General features: G+C 33.8%; 1 protein-coding gene across 1 annotated transcript in view; it reads left to right on the top strand.

Moving 5' to 3' along the window:
- Positions 1-2,187: 2,187 nt before the first annotated feature.
- LOC115883989 (diacylglycerol kinase eta-like) overlaps positions 2,188-22,403 on the top strand; it is a 186,797-nt gene continuing 166,581 nt past the window's right edge. The window contains exon 1 of the mRNA XM_030902415.1: positions 2,188-2,297. Coding sequence (XP_030758275.1) covers positions 2,221-2,297 — 77 coding nt within the window. The 5' untranslated portion in view covers positions 2,188-2,220. The remainder of the gene's footprint in view (positions 2,298-22,403) is intronic.

Raw genomic sequence — 22,403 nt, 5'->3', positions numbered from 1 at the left:
CATTTCAAATTTATGATTTCGGTCTAATAATAATTGAATCAACATGTTTAATTTATGTCATTGACGATAGATATTGATAATTTCGATTCCAAATATCTCGAGAACCATTACTCGTAACGATTTTTACCAAGAAACCTTTTTTACGTAAAAAACGTCGTAAATGTATATTTCCTTACTCGGTAGTTTTATACAAGTACGGATGAAAAGTTATTACTCTTCAAACGAGTTAAATATTATGTAGATGGCGCCCCCTACAAGCAGGAATCATATTGACATCAAAATCAAATTTCTTATGTCAAAAAACTCTCAGACACCAGTTTTCATCCAAATATTGACGTTACTTCAGACGCACACCCTGTATCTCCGTAACTTGCTTACTTACTTACTTATTGCCATTACTCGCTGACGAGTATTTGACACGCATCAGAAGATAGAGATTTCTTTCATTAGATTTTCTGTGACTGAAAAGCCCGATACGTGAAGTTATCTGTCTTCCGCAATCCGGACATTCAAAAATCTCATCATTGTGTTGCCTCTTTACTTTTTGGTTGTCGTTGTTAACTGAGTTTACAATTCTTCTCCATTGCGTTCTATTGTGCGCTGCTTCCTCTCACTGATTCTGCATGTTTCTCCCCTTTAAGTTTTCATGGAAAATATCCTTGTATCTTTTGAGTTGTCCACCCGGTTTCCTCTTACCCTCTACAAGTTCACCGTAAAGAAGACATATCGGTAGGCGGTTTTCTTGCATCCTGCATACGTGGCAGAGCCTATTTTAAGCAGGATTTGATAATCATGACTTCAACGCTCTTACAGCTACTTTTTTCAAGGAGTGATACTTTTGAGAAATCTCCGAAACTAAGCAGTTTATGACATACAATCATACGAACTTTTTTACTTATTTTTATCTGCAGAATATACTGCCGAAGTTTCTGGAATACAGTTCGGACCACCCTGTATTATAATATCGTGGAAATATATACAGGGTGTTTCAAAACAAATGCGAAAAACTTTAGGGGGTGATTCCTTGTTTAAAATAAAGGGTAGTTTGCTTTATAAATGTTGGGTCAAAAGTCAACCATTAGGGAGATATCGCGGTACAAAGATGGCGGAAAAATAATGTTTTTATTTTTTATCTTGAAAACGAAAAGAGATAGACTAATGAAATTTTACGGAAGCATTACTGTTATGAAAACACACTTTCTGGTAATTTTTTCACTTTTTTAAAATGAGTGGAAGGGGTTGAAATAAACTACCCCTATCATTCTTGTTAATGAAATTTAAAGAAAAATCTTATCAAACACATGCAAAGAAAATTAATTTTGATAGATTAGTTTATTTAGAAACTTTTTTATCTCTTGTGTTTTTTTGATATAACTCACCGATTTGAAATTAAAAAATAAAATGTAAAGCATTACATGTCAGGACAAAAAACATTTTTAGATAAAGAATCTAGTGGGCAGCTGTAATTTTTTTAGGAAAAAATCTAGTCGGCCGCTGTCACTTTTTAGGATGTTTCTAATAATGTTTTATTTGACATTACCCTACTGCAATACGTTATTATCTAGATTATTATTATTATCAGTATTATCACTAGATTCTTAATCTAAAAATATTTTTAGTCCTGACATGTAATGCTTTACAGTTTATTTTTTAATTTCAAATCGGTGAGTTTTATAAAAAAAATACTAGAGATAAAAAAGTTTCTAAACAAACTAATCTATCCAAATTAATTTTTTTGCATGTGTTTGATAAAATTTTTCTTTAAATTTCGTTAACAAGAATGATAGGGGTAGTTTATTTCAACCCCTTCCAATCATTTTAAAAAAGTGAAAAAATTACCAGAAAGTATGTTTTCATAACAGTAATGCTTCCATAAAATTTCATTAGTCTATCTCTTTTCGTTTTCAAGATAAAAAATAAGAACATTATTTTTCCGCCATCTTTGTACCGCGATATCTCCCTAATGGTTGACTTTTGACCCAACGTTTATGAAGCAAACTACCCTTTATTTTGAACAAGGAATCACCCCCTGAAGTTTTTCGCATTTGTTTTGAAACACCCTGTATATTTAATTAGTGTTTTTTTTTATTAAAGGTACAGCACACTGAGCAAGTTTTCGAAGACAAAACGCGACAAATCGAGCCCGACGTACCTACTGTCAAAATTTCATTGAGCAGCGATTTGGACAGAAGCCCGGCTGGCAGATCGAGTATTAGCAAGATGGATTCGCTCAAGGTCGTTCCCAGCATCGAATCGGGATCTAGTTCGGATGGAAGTTCATGCCCTTCACCTACGGGGTAAGTATTATTCTTACAATGTGAAATAGCACGTGTTATAACTCTTGATCATGGTACAGCTGATATTGGAGATGGAGAATTACCCTGTATAGAACTGTCCCAGATACTGGCTTTTGTCAAAGCCCTGGGACTGTATGATGAGTTCTAACTCAGAAAAGGGGGACACAATAGATCTGTAAGGTCGCCAGTGATTAACCCCCCTCCCACTCATTCTACATTCTATAACCCAAGATCTGCAAGAAGTTGCTTTCTATGTCTCTGAATTTTGCATGTTTCTCCCCAAATTTCGGATCCGTACAGAATTGTATGTAATGTCCGTAATGCTTGTATAGGGTGACGAGGAGAACGACAGTTTGTATTGAAATGAAATTTTGTGAGCATATGTAGGTTAATTAACCATTGTACTTTAAATCAAGTTAAAACATGATCCAAAAAGTTATACAGGGTGAGACAAAATTAATATTGAACATTGGTCACCTTCAAAAGTACGTTACTCTTTTATTTTAAATGGAACACCCAGTATATTATTGCGATATTCAATGGAGAATTCATGTCTCTTCAAGATACTATTAAGGTTGCCCTTCGAACCCGGTCGCCCTTCGAATACCCTTCGAACAAATATTTTCCTAGATATTTTTTTCATTTACATGATTTGATCTGGTTAGATCTTTATTATTTGATAGAATCTAGGTGGCTGTGATATGTCTCATGTTACTTCAACATAGCTGTTTAATTAGTCCAACTTTAACAACTGGTTATCATTTTGTGTCAGATAAAACACACACAAAAAAAAATCTCAGAAATTTGCTGAAAATGCAAACTTATCCTACATCAGAGAGAATTGATTTGATTATATTAGTTGGTGTGTGCAGTGTGCATTCATCAATTCATAGAATAGTTAAATGCTCCTGATTTTATCTAGTCTGGATTTTTTTTTATGGGGATATGTTAAAGACAGTGTTTAAAAAACTCGACCAATTATTGTCGACACCATGGGAGAAATTATTGTAGCTGCTTTTCGAGGTAGAACTCCACATATGCCTTTTAAAATGAAAAGATTCTTTTGAAAAGACAATCATTTTATGCAGTTAACAGGAAATAAAGCATTTTGAGCATTTGCTTTCATGTAGCTTTTGTCACATAATTATACGTTTATATCTAGTTTTAATCCTGTAATAATTAAAATATGTTTTAAACTTGTATATTTTTATTATCGTTGAGTATTTTACTCTACAATCATTATTTTTTTGTTAAATTAACAACAGGTATATCACAGCCATCTAGATTTTTCAAATCTACTGACGCAAAATCATAAAAATTAAAATATCTAGGAAAATCTTTGTCAGAGGGATAGGCTCAATATTATTTTAAAGATATATAAATTCCCCATTGAACACCGGAATAATATACTGGGTATTCCATTTAAAAAAAGGAGTAACTTGCTTTCAAAAGTGACTAATGTTCCATATTAATTTTGTCTCACCCTGTATAACTTTTCGAGTCAAATTTCAATTTGGTTTAACATACAATGGTTACTATAATTAAATATAAAGCTATACAAGGTCAACTAAAATTTAGGTAGCTGTTGTCGAAATTTAAAATTTACTCTTCATTTTCACAAAGTGTGAAATATGTCAAAATCCTCAGATTTTATATATATGGTTCTTTAATAAAACTCACTTTTATTTTTTTCCTAGAATCCGAAAATCAATTAATATATAGGGTGTTCCATTAGAAAAAACACAACTTTGATGTGTAACATTTTTTTGGGGACTCCCTGTATATTTCTATATATTTTTATAAAATGCTTTCAGTTAACCTACATACATATGCTGCCAAAATTTCATTTCGATATAAACCCGTTCTCCTTGGAGCTTCCGCGGCGTATGAGAGGCGCCACCCTGTACACCAACTAGCACTCGGCATTTCGTTTGACCCAACGTAGACCAGTTTGGCATAATTCTGAATAAAATGGTGTCCTGCTTTTCTGCTTTCAAAATTATGTCGGACATGGTCAGAAAAGCCTCCGCCCCGCTTGAAAAGCAATCACCAAATATTTTGTTTTCTTTGGTACAATGGTGATTTTCGGTTACCAACCAAAAAGGCTCCGTTTTGTGCGACGCTATTTCTAGTCCTACCTCCTCCATCCATGAGTACACCTGCTCCTATGCTCTTTCCGCAGTTCTAACGAGGTCTTCGGTACATTTAACTCTTACCATCAGCGGCAACTTCAGCGGCCCAGCTACGTCAAAACACCGGTTCCCATTAGAATAGTGTTCCCATAGTGGATGGACGGGTGACCGGTTCAAAACTCTGTATCGTGCTGTTCTCCAAAAAAAGGCAAAAGTGTCAAAACTATTCACACACACTGCTCATTCACGCCAGTTCGAGGCCGGATGAGATCAGATATCTCGTGAGTGAGAGTCTATTCAAACACTTGCCAAGTCGGTAGGCCATTGACCATGATATGGCCGAGGACAGCAGTTCGGATTCCACGTAAACAAAGTAGGCCCCGTCCAGATTAGCCCTGGCAGCAAAAAGGAGACGTTAACTGAAATCTTTACTTTACTTTTCTAACCATCAGCGCAACATCATCTGCATATACTATGACTTCTACTTCTGCTGGGTATTCCACACAAAGGAGTCCATCATACAGTACGTTCCATAGTAAAGGACCCAATATAGATCCCTGAGGTACACCTTTAGATACTTTAACTTCTGCATCTTCTACAATCCCGCATCTTTCGCTTAGATAAGCTTTTATATTTTCCACTAAATATAAACTTATTTTTATTACTCATGTGAGGAAAGTAGTATCTTTTCGCATTCTTTTGGAGTCGAAAAGACGCTAATTGCCCACTTCACAATCACCACACTAGTTTTGAGCCATAGATAAATGAAACAAGTTTAGATTGGAAAATGCCCATAAGGACAATGTAAACACTATTTGGCGCTATTCTTGCAACGGTCGCGACCCAAAACTTTTGAAAATTTCGGAGCGGTTCGGCTTTTTCCGGAATTATATCGCCAAATATTGTTTATTCAAATTTATTATTATTTTCGTTTAATTTTATAAATAAAATACAGTGTGTTGCATACAAGAAACTTTATTTTATATAAGGACGCATGTATGAAATACCTATGAAACATGGGAAACCGACGTTATGCCACGATCCACGATGGTTTTTGCAGTTCACAGTTCACAGCACAGCTTTTTAAGTTTTTAATGCCACTTTTTCACAATTATCACCGGTTGGAGTAAATAAAACTTGAATTAAACTCACAAGATAGCAATAATTACTTTGAAAATGGACGCTATAAACACTTTTCGGGATTTCTTTAATGATTAATGAGAGCGGTTTAGATTTTGAAAGATTATTATGATTTTTGAAGATTCTGACTTTGACAAGAGAAAATTATTTCTGTTTTTGTTTGCCGTTGTTCTTAGCGACCGCTATAGCAGCGCCAGATCGCGTATAACGGTCGCGACCCAAAATAATTTCGCGATCTAAAATTTGTACGGGCTTTCCAATCTAAACTTGTTGCATTTATCTATGTTTTGAGCAAATTTTAATGTCAATTTGAGTGCCACAAGTAAACTTCTCGCACCCAAATTTTCATTGGCATACGCAAATTGACAAGCAAAAAAGACAGTCTCGAAGTGTCAATATTAAAGAAGTGAGGTTGACATATAAATATTTTTTATTTTTTTTTGTTTATTTTATTACGTTGCTTTTTAATATGTCTCTTTTGTTATATTTTATCATGTAAACAAATTATTAAACGCCATTATGAAGAAGCAACGTTAAAATTCCTTCATTTTCTACTCTAAAATTCGAATTAAAAATTTGAAGTTTTTAATGTCATCTTTTGTATTCTTCTATGGGGTGTTCCAAAAGTATTTTTTTGCTTTTTAATAAGTCTCTTTTATTTACATGATGAAATATAACAAAAGACACATATTAAAAAGCAACGTAATAATAAATAGTATAAAAAAATAGTAACCATTCGAGCGAATGAGCGCACTCGCTTCGCTCTCGTGGGCAATCGACAACTTTTCGCACTTGTTGCACAATATACTATTTCCAATGATATGTAAGTTCATTGATTATATTTTCCCTGTTAGCCGAGTTGAAGGCATTTTTGGCATCGAAGGTAATCAACATAAGCATAACTCGTTTCAACGTAAGCATCTAGCCGTTCTTAAGTTATAAAGAGTGTAACTAACCCAAGTTTTTTTATTTATTTAGATTTCTGACACATACAAGTTTACTGCTCCTATTAAAGCAACGCTTGAAATTGAATGTTTATTTATATTTATCAGAAACGTATTAACTTTGCAAAAATAATATACCAAACCATGTTATAAATATCGCGTCCGCGATTGATATTTCTGCCTCATATAAATATAAATTAACTAATATTTGGTTTATAGCGTTGAGTTTTGTCAATAATATGCACTGTTAGGTCTAATACATGGTTATTAATTTTAATCCATGTGATCGAAGTAGACACCACAAAGAACATTGGAATATTAAATACCTATATTAGTAGATACGTATATCTATTTTTAGAGTTCCATTAGCATTTTGAGGTTTACAAATAATAATACAGTTAAAACAATGTTCATATATTTATATAATAAAATTATATAAGAGTTTCTTGCCTTGAACTGCTAATATAGAAATTAATTCCACGCTGTGTTCGACATAATGTGGATCAACCTGCTCTCACTACCGGTTTCGGGGCCCTACCCCATCATGAGGTGAGCTTGGGTATTTCCACAATATGTCGAGCACAGCGCAGAGTATATAAACACGACTTGTCGTAAAGTAGCGGTAAGATATTAAGTCCCACATCGCGAGATAGCAGCCTGCGTGCAATGGTAGTACTTTCGTACCACCGAGGCACAACTATCGATAGTAAATAAAGGCTTTTTTCGGCTAGCTCAAATTATATAATGGAAAATAAATTTCTTGCAGTTTTTAGGTATATAATAAAATTATATAAGAGTTTCTTGCCTTGAACTGCTAATATAGAAATTAATTCCACGCTGTGTTCGACATAATGTGGATCAACCTGCTCTCACTACCGGTTTCGGGGCCCTACCCCATCATCAGGTGAGCTTGGGTATTTCCACAATATGTCGAGCACAGCGCAGAGTATATAAACACGACTTGTCGTAAAGTAGCGGTAAGATATTAAGTCCCGCATCGCGAGATAGCGGCCTGCGTGCAATTTTCTCTTTGCTGTTTTCCAGACAAGTCCAAAATAACCGAGTTATTTAAGTTTGAAAATTAAAAAAAAATGTTTTTTTGAAAAAAAAATGAGAGCTACCGGATTTTTTTCTATAATTTGTTCTTATAATTTTAATCTACTATCGATGTCGCCACGTTTTTAAGATATATTTTTTAACTGGAAATTTGGAATCTGGCCACCCAAAGGGTATTGTAAAGGCGCGCTTTTTATTTAATGGTGTTTTCCAGTAGCACTGTTATCCCACACAATAAATAAAAAAAATCTTACCTCTGATATTGAAATAGCATTTAATACTATTAATTTATTATTTAATATATTTTTAACATGCAAATCCTGCCTTATCTGTCCACAAAACAGAAAACTAATGACCGCATTGAGCAGACGCCCGCATGACGCAAGCGCTTGCAAACTATTGGGTGAACAGTCAACATGTTTTTGAAAATTAAAAAAAAAATGTTTTTTTGAAAAAAAAATGAGAGCTACCGGATTTTTTTCTATAATTTGTTCTTATAATTTTAATCTACTATCGATGTCGCCACGTTTTTAAGATATATTTTTTAACTGGAAATTTGGAATCTGGCCACCCAAAGGGTATTGTAAAGGCGCGCTTTTTATTTAATGGTGTTTTCCAGTAGCACTGTTATCCCACACAATAAATAAAAAAAATCTTACCTCTGATATTGAAATAGCATTTAATACTATTAATTTATTATTTAATATATTTTTAACATGCAAATCCTGCCTTATCTGTCCACAAAACAGAAAACTAATGGCCGCGTTGACCAGACGCCCGCATGACGCAAGCGCTTGCAAACTATTGGGTGAACAGTCAACATGTTTTATTCAGCGGTCGCCATGGAAACGACGATTTCTTTTGCTTGTTTAATTAAACTCTTCTTTCTTTGTCTAAACTGTTATTTACTATATGGTCGGGATTCATGAGAATTCACCAGAAAGATCCAGCACTGAATAAGCAAAACGCAAACGGTTTGCTCTATATTAAAAAACGCGGCCATTGTCTTCCCATTTTCTTAAGCACTCACGAAATGTACGCACTTACTAACAAAATCTATCTTTGGAAAATTACTTTCTTTAAGAAATTGCACCTTTCTTATGCAGGTATACGATATGGGAAGAAGTTGTTGTTTTCAATCAAAAGTCTAGTTTTAATCAACTGCTGATAATGCTAAGATGGTTAGCGAGACGCGCGTATTGTGTTAAAAAGTAATGTGTATTGCGGTAAATTAGTAATTTTATTTTGCCGTTGTAACACCAAAAGTTCCAAATCTCAACTTTAGTCACAATTAATAGTTTAAACATTATGCAACAGTAAATAAATACATTTTATTTAAGAAATGCGACTCATACACTCGTATATTATGTAGTTGTTTTTAAGGTTTGTTTAAGTAACAAACGTGATAATCACAATATTATAAATTAATTACAACTGTCTTAAAAGATACTGGTGAAAAATGTCTATACCTATGTGGCGGATTCATCTCTCCAAAAAATCCTCTATGGGTATTTCGCCACTGCAAGAAAATCTAGAAAATAAAATAGTTATTTTTTGTAAACACTTCTGCGTTAGTCCCAAACGGAAACTACTTGTCAGAAGTTATGTTTACAGTTATACAAATTTGTCTAATGAACTAAAAAATGCTTAACGTTTTGGAAAGTTTATCTCTTTCGGTCGTCGGAAGCAAAAAAAATACTGTTAAAATTATTAATTACTTTAACAGAACGTCAACGGTTTTTGTAGACGTATCTGTTTTAAAAAACTAAAGTGTTCTCGAATGGTTGAATTCTGTTAAAATTATTAATTATTAAAATTATTAATTATTTTAATAGAACGTCAACGGTTTTTGTAGACGTGTCTGTTTTAAAAAACTAAAGGGTTCTCGAATGGTTGAATTCTGTTAAAATTATTAATTATTAAAATTATTAATTATTTTAACAGAACGTCAACGGTTTTTGTAGACGTGTCTGTTTTAAAAAACTAAAGTGTTCTCGAAAAGTTGAATTTAAATATTTTAAATATTTTTTTTTTCTTTATTCTTTGTTTTTTTGCTTCTGACGACGGAAAGAGATAAGCTTTCCGAAACGTTAAGCATTTTTTTGTTCGTTAGGCAAATTTGTATAACTGTAAACATAGTGTTTACGCAGAAGTGTTTACAAAAAAATAACTATTTTATTTTGTAGATTTTCTTGCAGTGGCGAAATACCCAGAGAGGATTTTTTGGAAAGATACTCGTAATTTGAGTTAATTTTAACTTCACAATACGAAATATTCAACATGCCTATGCCTATACAAATACTATAAGACAATCTTATTTAGCAAGAAACAATAGATTTTCAAACATTATTCTTTATCATTGTAAAAAATAAAAGTATTAGAAATCGTCTACAAACGAAAAAAAGTAATTATTAAAAGTAAATGCGACAAGTTACGATATAGTTTACCCAATAACTATGTTTTGAGGAAACTGAATCGATTCTAATATAATTAGATAAAATGAAAATGGGGCCTCGTAAAATAAATTTAATTTGAAAACGTAATATGGTAATGTTGTTCCATTCATAATTAAAAATATCAATATTATTGTATACAACTAGTGAACTGTATAACTAGTTTTATGTAGAATTAATAGCAAAATAAAAATACTCAATCAGCAGGTGATCAAAAGTCTAGTTTTAATCAACTGCTGATAATGCTAACATGGTTAGCGAGACGCGCGTACAGTGTTAAAAAGTAGTGTGTATTGCGGTTAATTAGTAATTTTACTAAATCTCAACTTTAATCACAATTAATAGTTTAAACATTATGCAACAGTAAATAAATACATTTTATTTAAGAAATGCGACTCATACACTCGTATATTATGCAGTTTTTTTTAAGGTTTTTTAAGTAACAAACGTGATAATCACAAAATTATAAATTAATTACAACTGCATTAAAAGATACTCATAATTTGAAATTAATTTTAACTTGACAATACGAAATATTTAACATGCCTATAAAAACACTATGAGACAATCTTATTAAGCAAGAAACAAGTATTTTGGTGTATTGAGGTGAAATAGTAATTTTATTTTGCTGTTATAACACCGTAAGTTCCAAATTTCGACTTTAATCACAATTAATAGTCTAAACATTATGCAACAGTAAATAAATACATTTTATTTAAGAAATGCGACTCATACACTCGTATATTATGTAGTTGTTTTTAAGTTTTTTTTAAGTAAAAAACGTGATAATCACAAAATTATAAATTAATTATAACTGTGTTAAAAAATACTCGTAATTTTAAATTAACTTTAACTTCATAATACGAAATATTCAACATACCTATACAAATACTCTAACGTTTTTAGTTCGTTACATGTCTTTTTTATATATAATATATGATGTCTGGGCCTATCATCACCGGATTCCCTCTCGTTCAGGCCGGATAGTTTATTTGACGCGTAATTTTTACGTTCCCTAGTCGCCAACCCTGTTATCGTTCGACACAACCCTGTTATCGCTCTGAGGAGGCGCTGTCAACATCGCTTCTGTCAACTCTCTTCGTGCTTAACCTCACTTTGTTTTGACGCTCTGTTGTATCCCAGCTTTTGGAAATGGTGATTATTTAAGTCTTGCTGTATAATTTGAATCAGCTGCTATTTCGAGGCTACAGGTAAAGATGAGTTATTACCTTTTATAAATTCGATATTATTATTGAATATTTTTAGGGTAGAGTTACGGATGTCCCAACTTGTATTTGTGTTTTGCTGGTACGTTGCCGTCCCTTTTCTTTTGTCCTCCAGAATGTCACATGGAAGAAAGGACATGTTGTTTATTATTTATTGAGCCCTCGGAAGTATTTCGAGGTAGGTTTATTTTGTTTATTAGACCTTGTTTGGTTTTAAACAAGAGTTTCATATTTTTAGTGTCCAAGGTACGGACTGTGTCCAAGGTACGGACTGTGGCCAAGGTACGGACTGTGTAGAAGGTACGGACTGTGTCCAAGGTACGGGTAGTGTCTTATGTACGGACATTATCTTATGTACGGATGTCCTGTGGACGAGTGTCCCCAGTAAGAATGATTTTTTCTTACATATAAGTGCCACAGTGTGGATGTAGCTTGAGTCCCATGCTGCTTCGTTCCCAGCTATAAGCTAGTTAGTTACGGCTGTGCCAATTCATGGTGCCCTCATTCTAGCCCCTTTGGTTGTGTTGGATGGCTGAGTACAGAGATGCGAGACCACCTCACGCTGTTACTGTTTAAAGTAAGATTACATAAAGAACAGCTAATTGTAGATTTAAGTTATAGTTTTACATTTAACATTTAAAACATTTACAGTCTTAAACAATAACGTACATCTTAAATAATATCGTACAGACTATGTTTAGTGGTTAGTTGTTAAGAACATTCATGTCGATTTAATATTTAATTTTTTATATAATTTATATTTTTTATATTTTATTTTAATTTAAAAATTAATATTAAATATAATTTAGATCTTAGGTTTCATTGCATTACATCTTGTAATGGTATTACTTTTATAGATATTATTATCGCACTATTTTAACAGAGGAATAACCAAACATAGATTCTAGAATATACAGGTTGCAACATCTTCGATTTAGCATCATATGGAATATATAAAATTAATTAAAGCAATGCTACATTTCATATATTCTCTTAAACTTTACATGTCTTGTATTTTATCGTAGTTGTTTTCATTAATATTTAGTACGACTCTTACCACCACTTTAGAACTCTACAATGTCATGTACCATCTAAGAACATCATGAATAAATATAGTCATTAGTTTTAAGTAATGTACAACTGTGTTTTCTTTCTCTGTACATGCCTGGCGCCCAATATCTATTTTTTTGTTTATTGTTATTAATTAGTTTTCTTTCCAGTGAAATACCTTATCCACGACTGCTCTCCGATGAAAAGCTGCCATTCGCAGTGGTAGTTGTTTAAAAAACGTTACAATACTATGAGACAATCTTATTTAGCAAGATACAATAGTTTTTCGAACTTTATGCTTTATCATTGCAAGAAATAAAAGTATTAGAAATCGTCTACAAACTAAAAGAAGCAATTATTAAAAATAAATGGGACACATTACGACATAGTTTTTTTTTCACAATAAGGGCCCGTCCTCTGCCGGAAACACCTGTGAGGCCTATTGTGTTTGTCCCCTTTCTATATCTGCACCCATTCTCCTATCCCTGTGCCCTGCACTAACTTATGCAGGTCCTTGATAGGATGGGAGCATAGTTCCTCCGGTTCTAGCCTAGCTTTCCCAAATAAAAAGTGTCGCTTGCGATCCAGAGCCTCGCAATGACATATTATGTGCTCCGCTGTTTCAGAATCTTTATCGCAGAGTCTGCAGCAAAGACTTTCTTGATACAGATTGAGCTTGTTCAGGTAACACTTGACAGCCATATGTCCTGTCAAGAGGCCTGTTGTAATCCGCAATTTATTCCTGCTAAGCAGTTCTTTTGCGGTTTTGGAGCTAGGTCCTTGGATAAAAGCCTTGCTGTGCCTGTGCCCCTGTCTGTTTCTCCAGTGGACATTCTACTTTTCCCTGATCCAGAGTTTTAGTGCACTATGGGCCATACATTTGGGTATTCCCAGTACTGGCTCTGGACCAAGATAAGATGCCGATGATCCTTGCCTAGCTAGCTCATCGGCTTTTTCGTTGCCCTGGATGCCGCTGTGGCCCGGCACCCAGAATAATTTAAATCTGTTCCGTCGAGCCAGAGCTTCCAGTTCACCTAGGCATTCCCAGACGAGTCTCGACGATACCTTTGGGCTCATAAGCGCCCCAAGTGCTGCCTGACTGTCTGAGCATATATTGATGAGCTTATCTGAATAAGCTCTTCTATTGTTTTCTCTCGCTCATTGTAGAATGGCGAAGATTTTGTCTGGAATACGGTTGAGTGTTTACCCAAGGAAAAGGATAAACTTACCCTTGGTCTTTCCCCAAATACTCCAGCTCCTGTTCCTTCAGCGGTCTTTGACCCGTCTGTATCCAGGTTAGTCCATCCTGAAGGAATGTTATATCTGTCCACATTCCTCGATCCATTTTGTTCACCTCGAATGGTTTGTGGTAGTGATAAAGAGGGGTCATTTGGTCCGATCTCATTTGGAGTAGAGGTCCCCCGATAGGATTTCCCATCTTTGAGTGTCCTGTTTCTGTCCTATTTCCCAGAGACAAGACACTTTATTGTCGATAGAGTCTCATTCTTGCCCCCGCCTGGATCACTATGTGAAGAGGCGGAAGGTCGAGAAGCGCCTCCATTGATGCAGTGGGCGTTGATTTCATCGCATGTTTTGCTCAGACAAGCAAGTCTTTGCACCTTGCTGAGGCTGAGCATTGTTGTTTGTTGCATTACCTTAGGCCACCATACCAAGGATGCATATGCATATGTTACTGAAGGCCTCACCACTCCAGTGTATAGCCAGTGCACCATCTGTGGTCTAAGGCCCCAGATTTTTCCATGAAGGCGTCTGACTACCGCTAGTGTAGTCACTGCCCTCCTTGTGACATTTTCCAAATATCGGTTCCAGGTCAGTTTAGTATCAAGCGTGATTCCTAGATACTTGACCTCCCCCGAGAGAGGAATCTCATCACCGCAGACTCTTAGAGGGCCTAGTCCCTCAAGTATTCTGCGCTTGGTGAAGGGGATTATTACGGTCTTTGTAGGACTAATATTTAGTCCCTCCCGTGTCACCCATGATTCCACAATCTTCAAGGCCCTTTGCATTCGCTCCCTTACTGTTGTGTTAAACTTACCTCTGACTAACAGGACCAAATCGTCTGCATATCCAAGAGTGTTGAAACCAGCCCTGTTGAGACTAGTTTACGACATAGTTTACCCAATAACTATATTTTGAGGAAACTGAATCGATTCTAACATAATTAGATAAAATAAAAATGGTGCCTCGTAAAATAAATTTAATTTGAAAAACGTAATATGGTAATGTCGTTCCATTCATAATTAAAAATATCGATATTATTGTATACAACTAGTGAACTGTATAATTAGTTTTAGGTAAAATTAATATCAAAATATAAACACTCAATCAGCAGAGATGATTAAATATCTAGTTTTAACCAACTGCTGATAATGCTAACATGGTTAGCGAAACGCGCGTACAGTGTTAAAAAGTAAAGTGTTTTGGTGTATTGAGGTGAAATAGTAATTTTATTTTGCTATTGTAACACCAAAAGTTCCAAATCTCGACTTTAATCACAATTAATAGTCTAAACATTATGCAACAGTAAATAATACATTTTATTTAAGAACTGCGACTCATACACTCGTATATTATTTAGTTGTTTTTAAGGTTTTTTTAAGTAAAAAACGTGATAATCACAAAATTATAAATTAATTACAACTGCGTTAAAAGATACTCGTAATTTGAAATTAATTTTAACTTCACAATACGAAATATTTAACATGCCTATACAAATACTATGAGACAATCTTATTTAGCAAGAAACAATAGTTTTTCAAACATTATTCCTTATCATTGCAAGAAATAAAAGTATTAGAAATCGTCGACAAATGGAAAAAAGTAATAATTAAAAATAAATGCGACAAATATCGTAATTTGTTTACCCAATAACTATGTTTTGAGGAAACTGAATCGATTCTAACATAATTAGATAAAATAAAAATGGTGCCTCGTAAAATAAATTTAATTTGAAAAACGTAATATGGTAATGTTATTCCATTCATAATTAAAAATATCAATATTATTGTATACAACTAGTGAACTGTATAATTAGTTTTATGTAGAATTAATAGCAAAATAAAAACACTCAATCAGCAGACGATTAAAGGTCTAGTTTTATTTAACTGCTGATACTCGTAATTTGAAATTAATTTTAACTTCACAATACGAAATATTCAACATGCCTATACAAATACTATGAAACAATCTTACTTAGCAAGAAACAATTGTTTTTCCAACATTATTATTCTTTATCATTGCAAGAAATAAAAGTATTATTTTTTTTTAAACAAACGAAAAAAAGTAATAATTAAAAATAACGAAAAACGCCGACTCCGGCGTCGTAAAGTATACCGAGGTACTTCAAATACCCGAGGAAATTATACAGACAGCTTAAATAAATTAAAACCCTTCTTTCCCGTTCTATCAAGCAGAGTTTCAAAGGAAATTTTTGTTTTACTTCAACCGACGACGGAAGAAAAATCGTTCTTTTTAAAGATAAAAAATGAAACTCTAGAGTTTTGAGTAACGCTCTTGGGGAATTAAAAATTAAATCGAAACGATCTTTATTATAGTAGAAATATATAACAACAAGATTTAATGGAGCCAAACGTCTGAAACAATGGTGATGTATTTCACCAACACTGTCAAGATCTATGTCGAACAAGTTCTCGAAGGTTGGAAGTAACAATGTAGAAATATGGAGATAACTAGCGTGTACCCTTGACTTTGTTCGCGCTGAATTAATCATTTGTAATGGTGATGATAAAGCAAAGCAAGACTTTTCATTAACATACAAACTGGATAAAATTTTCTCACATTTATGCCAGCATGAGAAAAAACAATATCGCGATATTATTATATAACTTGGTAATATTTGAGGGGTAGTTTCATCTCTTTGGAATTTGACTTTCTAAAAATCCGTTTACCAAAAATAAGCTTTTTACGTCATGCAATTTAAGCAGAATTGTGGTTAATCTATTACATCTATTACCCAACTTTTTGGAACACCCTGTATGATTTTTTAAAAAAAAATTAAAATATGTAAAGAAACAAAATAAATTATGCCTGTCCAAGCGTTTTCCCGAAAGACTAACCGTTTTTTAAATAACAAATATTGTAATATTTGAGGGCCGTTTTCACCCTCTTGGAATTTGAGATTCGAGAAACCCCTCCTTGTCAAACCTCTGCACCCCACAGTCAATCCGTTTACCAAAAATCAGCTTTAAACGTCAAGTAGTTTGAGCAGAATCGTGATTACTCAATGGTCATTTTTATGAAACACCTTGAATAAATTTTTAAAAAATCTTAAAATAAAAATATGTAACACAACAAAATAAAATCCATATACGTGTTAAAATAAAATATACGTGTTTAAGAGTTTTTCCGAAAAACTCACCGGTTTTTAAATAAAAAATATTCTAATATTTGAGGGGTGGTTTTACCCCATTAGAATTCGAGTTTCGAAAAATCCCTTCTTATCGAACCTCTACACCCTAGAGTCAATCCGTTTTCCAAAAATCAGCTTTTTACGTCAAGCGCTTTAAGCAGGATCGTGATTAATCAATGACCAGATTTTTCGAAACACCCTGTTTTAATTTTTAAAAAAAATTTAAATATGCAAAAAAACAAAATAAAATATACGTGTTTAAGCGTTTTTTCGGAAACTTGACCGTTTTTTAAATAAAAAATATTGTAATATTTGAGGGGTGGTTTCACCCCCTTGGAACTGGAATTTCAAAAAATCCCTTCTTATCGAACCTCTACACCCTAGAATCAACCTATATGACAAAATTGAGTTTCCTACGTTGGGGGGTTTGAGCAGGATCGTGATTAATCAGTGAGTCAGTCACTTAAGGATTTTATATATTAGTATAGATGAGTACCCATATGGGGGATAACATGCACTACACACTGTGCTTCTCGGACGATCAGGTGCTAATAGCACAAGATTAGGATAACATCATGGTACAAAGAACACAAGGTATGATCGATAGCGGCTCCAATTTCGTTCAGTTCGCGCATACCACCTGTGACGTCACTATGAAAATAATGAATAAATAAAAAATAAAGAAAGTTGACAGGAGATCTGCATTTTTTGGGGTTATGGTTAAGAATTGTTTATTTTTAAGACTTTAGTTCATTTAATTTAATAATTACTAAAACCAGCAGTTCCAAAAATATATTTAAAAATAATAATTACCTATTAACATGGATTTGGTCGATAATAGGTAAGAATACTAAATTTATTTCTATATTCGGTATAAAATTCTTTATTAGGTTTTTAGTTTGCGATGTTTATGGTAAATAATTTTCATGTTCATTGCCTCTGAATTCACATGAGGACAGAGATGACGTTATCTATGGAAAAGTAACCACAAGAGGAATTATTACATCATTTAAAAAATGTTGGGAAGTTTATTGTTTCCCATCGAAAAGTAGAAAATGCCAATGCAGATGAACGTATTGTAATTGTGATAGAAGTAATTCTAAGGGTGAAGTTTATTATAATTAGTGACCTGGTGCTTCTTTTTATATGTAGATGTTTCAGGTTTTGAGAATAAATTGATTGAACGATACCCAAAATTTAGAGGAAGTATTTGCATACCCAGAATATGCCCATCGAGGATTATATTATAGCTCAAATTTCCTTTAATGGTAGACAATTATTCAAGCAAATTAACTTTTTAAGTGACTGAAATATTAAATAGTTTACAATATGGTATATCACTAAAAATATATTACTTTTAGGTACAATTAGGGCCCGATACATTTCAAAAAGTAGAATATTATTTTATATTAAATGAGGTATTGTACCAACAATCAATTTATATTAATAACGGAGATTAAAAATAACAGAATAAATAGTTCTTTTTTTTATACTACAAAAATAAACTATAGAATACAACAGTATTTAAAAAATAAATAAAAAGTTATGTCCCGGCCGAGATTCGAACTCTGGTCTCTCGCTTTCTAGCCCGACTCCTTACGCACTGCTCCACAGTAACTTGCTTAGCGATAATTCAATGACGGTATATAAACAAAAAAACAGGTTTATAACAATATCTTGACGATTTGAACTGGCGCGCGGAGCGTGCTGACCAATAGCGCCTGTTATCACCTGTTAAGTCGAAAACTGGGGAAATTTGTTTCCTTTCAACCATTTCATGACGCCAAGAAGAAATAATAAAGGAACTTTTATTTCCTACTATTTATGGTTCACTTGTTTAAAAGTTCAAGTATCAATACAATAAGAGCAATAAAAAGAGCTATGGATAAAATTCCTCTAAAGGACTTGCAATTGAAAAGAGAATGATTTACCTAACATCTCCGATAGTTCTCTTTTAAGAATTTGTTCGAGGATATACTGTTGCTGACATTACTTTAAAAAGGTATCAGAGTGCAGTTAAAAGAAAAATGGTAGGACAGATATAAAGTGGCATTAACCCTCGGGCAAGCGCGTACTTTAGAATCACAGGACCGGGCGCGTAGCGGTATTCCGTACCGCATTTATATTTTTAAGTATTTTGTAATTTAAAATATTTTTTCTACAAACGTCACTAAAAATGTAATTTTTAACGCATGCTGTCAGTGCCTAAAATGTAACATTATGTCACCACAAAACATCCCCCTTTAGAACTTCGTCTGTCATGTTAAGAAATGAAAGTAAATAATAAAGCGCCTCTCGTGTTTGTTCGCACTCAAAAAATTTCAACTACCTAGCCTGTATATATTTTTAATATATTTTTTAAATTTACATTTTTTTAATTGTAAAGTAATATATTACATTTAAATGGAATATATTACATAACAATTATGTCAATTGCAGGATTACAAGCTATAATTTTTTAAATAAAACGAATTATAAAATTTCAATATATGTATATTTGTCGTAGGTATGAAAAAAGTAAAATATAAAATGGACAAACGCTTACTTACATTGCAATAAAACTTCCACTTTTAGTTTTGCAATCTAAACGCAATATTTCTATTTCACAAACAAAAATATCCGACAACACTAAAATCACTGAAACTTCCGCGGCTGACAACGAAAACTGAAAAATATAACGGCACTTTTTGTTTTGGACCTGCATATCAACATTACGGTGTACTATTATGTGTTTATTTTTGAAATAATATAAAATATCTAAATATAACTTGTAAATTTTAATAGTTTAACATGATTTTAACTACTTTTGACAATAACTAACTTTTTGTTATCAAGATGACATTTTAGACGGCAACTGACATATATGTCATAATATTTGAATCTTAAATATGTATGTGTAATATAATTTAAATTACTATAATGCAACTTTGTACTAAGAAAACATTTGTACATTCACAAAAACAACAAAAAAGTGTAATAATATAGTTTGAAAACAATAAATATTTAATTAAAATTGAAAAAGTTAAGCGGGACGGACCCCTTGTGTCAAAATTAGATGATTAAATTTTCGCAATTTTTACACCATTTGATGACCGATGGCGCCTCTAGTGTTTGTTCGGGCAGTTGGGCTTTTACTCCCGCTTATGGCCTTTAAAGAAAAAGTTATAAAGGGGGATGTTTTGTGTATGTCACTGATGGTAAAAGTCATTTACTTTTAGCACTGGTGCTAAAAGTAAGTCACGTGATTTACTTTTAACACTGAAGCGATAATTAAAAAATATAAGAAAAATCAAGTCAACGTAAAATAATTATTTACTCAAATTAAATGTACAATTAGTGAAATTACAATTGGAATAAGTTTAGAATTAGAATTTAGAATAAGTGGGAGGGGGGTTAATCTCTGCGACCTTAGAGATCTATTGTGTCCCCCTTTCTTGAGTTATAACTCATCATACAATCCCAGGACTTCCTACGGAGACCCGTGTTCATCACAGTCGAGGAGCTACGACCCAGGCCGGGTAGACGAAACGGTAGCTTGTGTCGCCTGTTGGGTTTAGAGGTAGGAGGTAGGCTCCCCACCCTTGGAGGAGGTGGTAGCTTGTATGCCACTTGCGGAGGATGGTCTCACGCAAGTGTCAGCCACCTCTCCTGTAGTTCTCTTTGGGTTTGACCCCTTGGAACTTTCATTGTTACTGTTCCTAGTGTCGCTAGGGGGTTTCCCCACAGCTTCACCAGTGATGTTTTTATTACTATTATTACCAGATCTCATAGTGTTCCTATGAGTTGCTAGGGACAGTCGGTCCACTTCTACAGAGCCCCGCATGCAGAAGTAAGGGGTAAAATACAATGGGGTGCCCCGAGGTTGAGGCTGTCTGTAGCCCCGCCCGGTATCGTTATATGTCTTGGTGCAATTCCCTGGCCACGACACTACAGTCAGGGACAAGATGATGAGTGAGATGCTTCTTAGACCAAGCCAAGTGCTAGAGGGGATTCCCCCCAGCACCTGACCAGGAGCTTCCCCACCAACGACAAGGTCTTGCATCTCCTAGGGGAAGTTGGAATAAGTTATTCCATGGCCAATTTCATTTATAGCTGTAGTACAAGTAGAAGTTATCTCTGACGTGAATCTTGTACCAAGATTAGAAGCAGTGGTAGTATCCGCTGAGGTTCTGGATAAAATTTGACCTGCAATACTTGTTTTATTTTGTAAAGAGTCTTCTATATAACCCTCCACTACGGTACTGGACCATCCACCGTGTCGCTTAATTGTATTAAGATTAGCCCCAGAATCTGCCAGCAAACTAGCCGAGGATCTTCGCAAGCAATGTCCAGTATAAAGATGAGAATCGGGCAAATTTAGAAATTTAGCAATATTGGCAGGCATCTTAACAAATGTGTTGATTCCAACTGGAGTCGTGGCACATTTATTCTTAATATATTTGATAAATATTCTTGAATGATTGATGATCAGTTCCACATTAGTTTTTGTATCTGGAATATGCACGATTAATGAAGTTCGTATTTTCAAACTTCAAAAGAGAGCAGTTCGATACTTATTGGGACTAAACAGTAGAACTCACTGCCAGAATTTCTTTAAAAATTTCAAAATACTGACTCTTCCTTCCTTATTCATTTTTGAATCCGTTTGCTTAATCCGCAAGCACATATTCTCTATTCCGGAAAGGCCTTCTCACAACTATCCACTTAGGAATGCGGAGCACGATATTTATCTGCCAACCCCGAGCTCAGAACTAGTTAAGGGCTCAATACTGTACAATGCCAAGAAAATGTACAATCATTTGCCTTCGAATATCAAGTCACTTTCATTCTTTCCCGCATTTCGCAAAGCTCTGAAATCATACTTACTGGAGAGAGCCCTATATGCGGTAAACGACTTTTTTGTTGATGTTTAATCATGAACAATTTAGAATTTTAATTTTAATATTTTGATCATCTCACACACTGGTTACAGGTCTAGTATTTAATACTTTATAACTCTTGATTTTATGTTATTATAACATGATTTTATCCATTTACAGTTTTCCTTTTGTAAAATTTTCTAGATACGCCTGTGTTCTGCAATGTCCATATATGTTTTATTTATAATTTTATGACGTTTTTTTTTTGAATTGATTTGTATTGTATGACATTTTTTTTATTATTTGTATATTTGTTTTTGTGCTTTTTTTGTTTTGCTTTGTCGATGAAGCTGTTTTGGCTTTTTGTACAATAAAGCGTTGTTTTTTTTTCCTACATCCTCGATATTATTTAATGTCAAGTTGCATAGTTCTTCACGACGGCACGCTCCAAATATGCCGAAAATTACGGTAACTTTTTTCATAAGGTATATTTCATCCGACGCGACGCCTCTGCAAGAAATTTGTCGATCTCTGGTCAATATTTTCGACTTCTTTGGACGATATCCCTCACCTTTTTGCTTCAAAAAAGCTATAAGCCTGTAATATTTGCTTGTCCTGATTGTTAATCTTTATCGTCGCCTTGACCATGGAATAATTTGACCAAAGCTTTGACTATTTCCATATTTTGGACTTTTCTTCGAAGTATGCCAAAAGTACTTTTTCACTGAACTTGCCAGTGCCACTAACAATTTTTAGGTCACACCATCTCAAATATCGATTATATGAAAACTCGTACTGATCCTTGAACTTGTTGGGTAATAAATAAAAAGTAATTCTATTAGCCGCTTCTTCAATT

Source organism: Sitophilus oryzae, unplaced genomic scaffold, assembly GCF_002938485.1.
Source record: "Sitophilus oryzae breed Bouriz unplaced genomic scaffold, Soryzae_2.0 scaffold_2008_pilon_pilon, whole genome shotgun sequence".
In the NCBI taxonomy this organism is placed as follows: Eukaryota; Metazoa; Arthropoda; class Insecta; order Coleoptera; family Curculionidae; genus Sitophilus; species Sitophilus oryzae.
The sequence above is the reverse complement of the archived record's forward strand: the minus strand, read 5'-3'. Positions and strand labels throughout refer to the sequence as shown.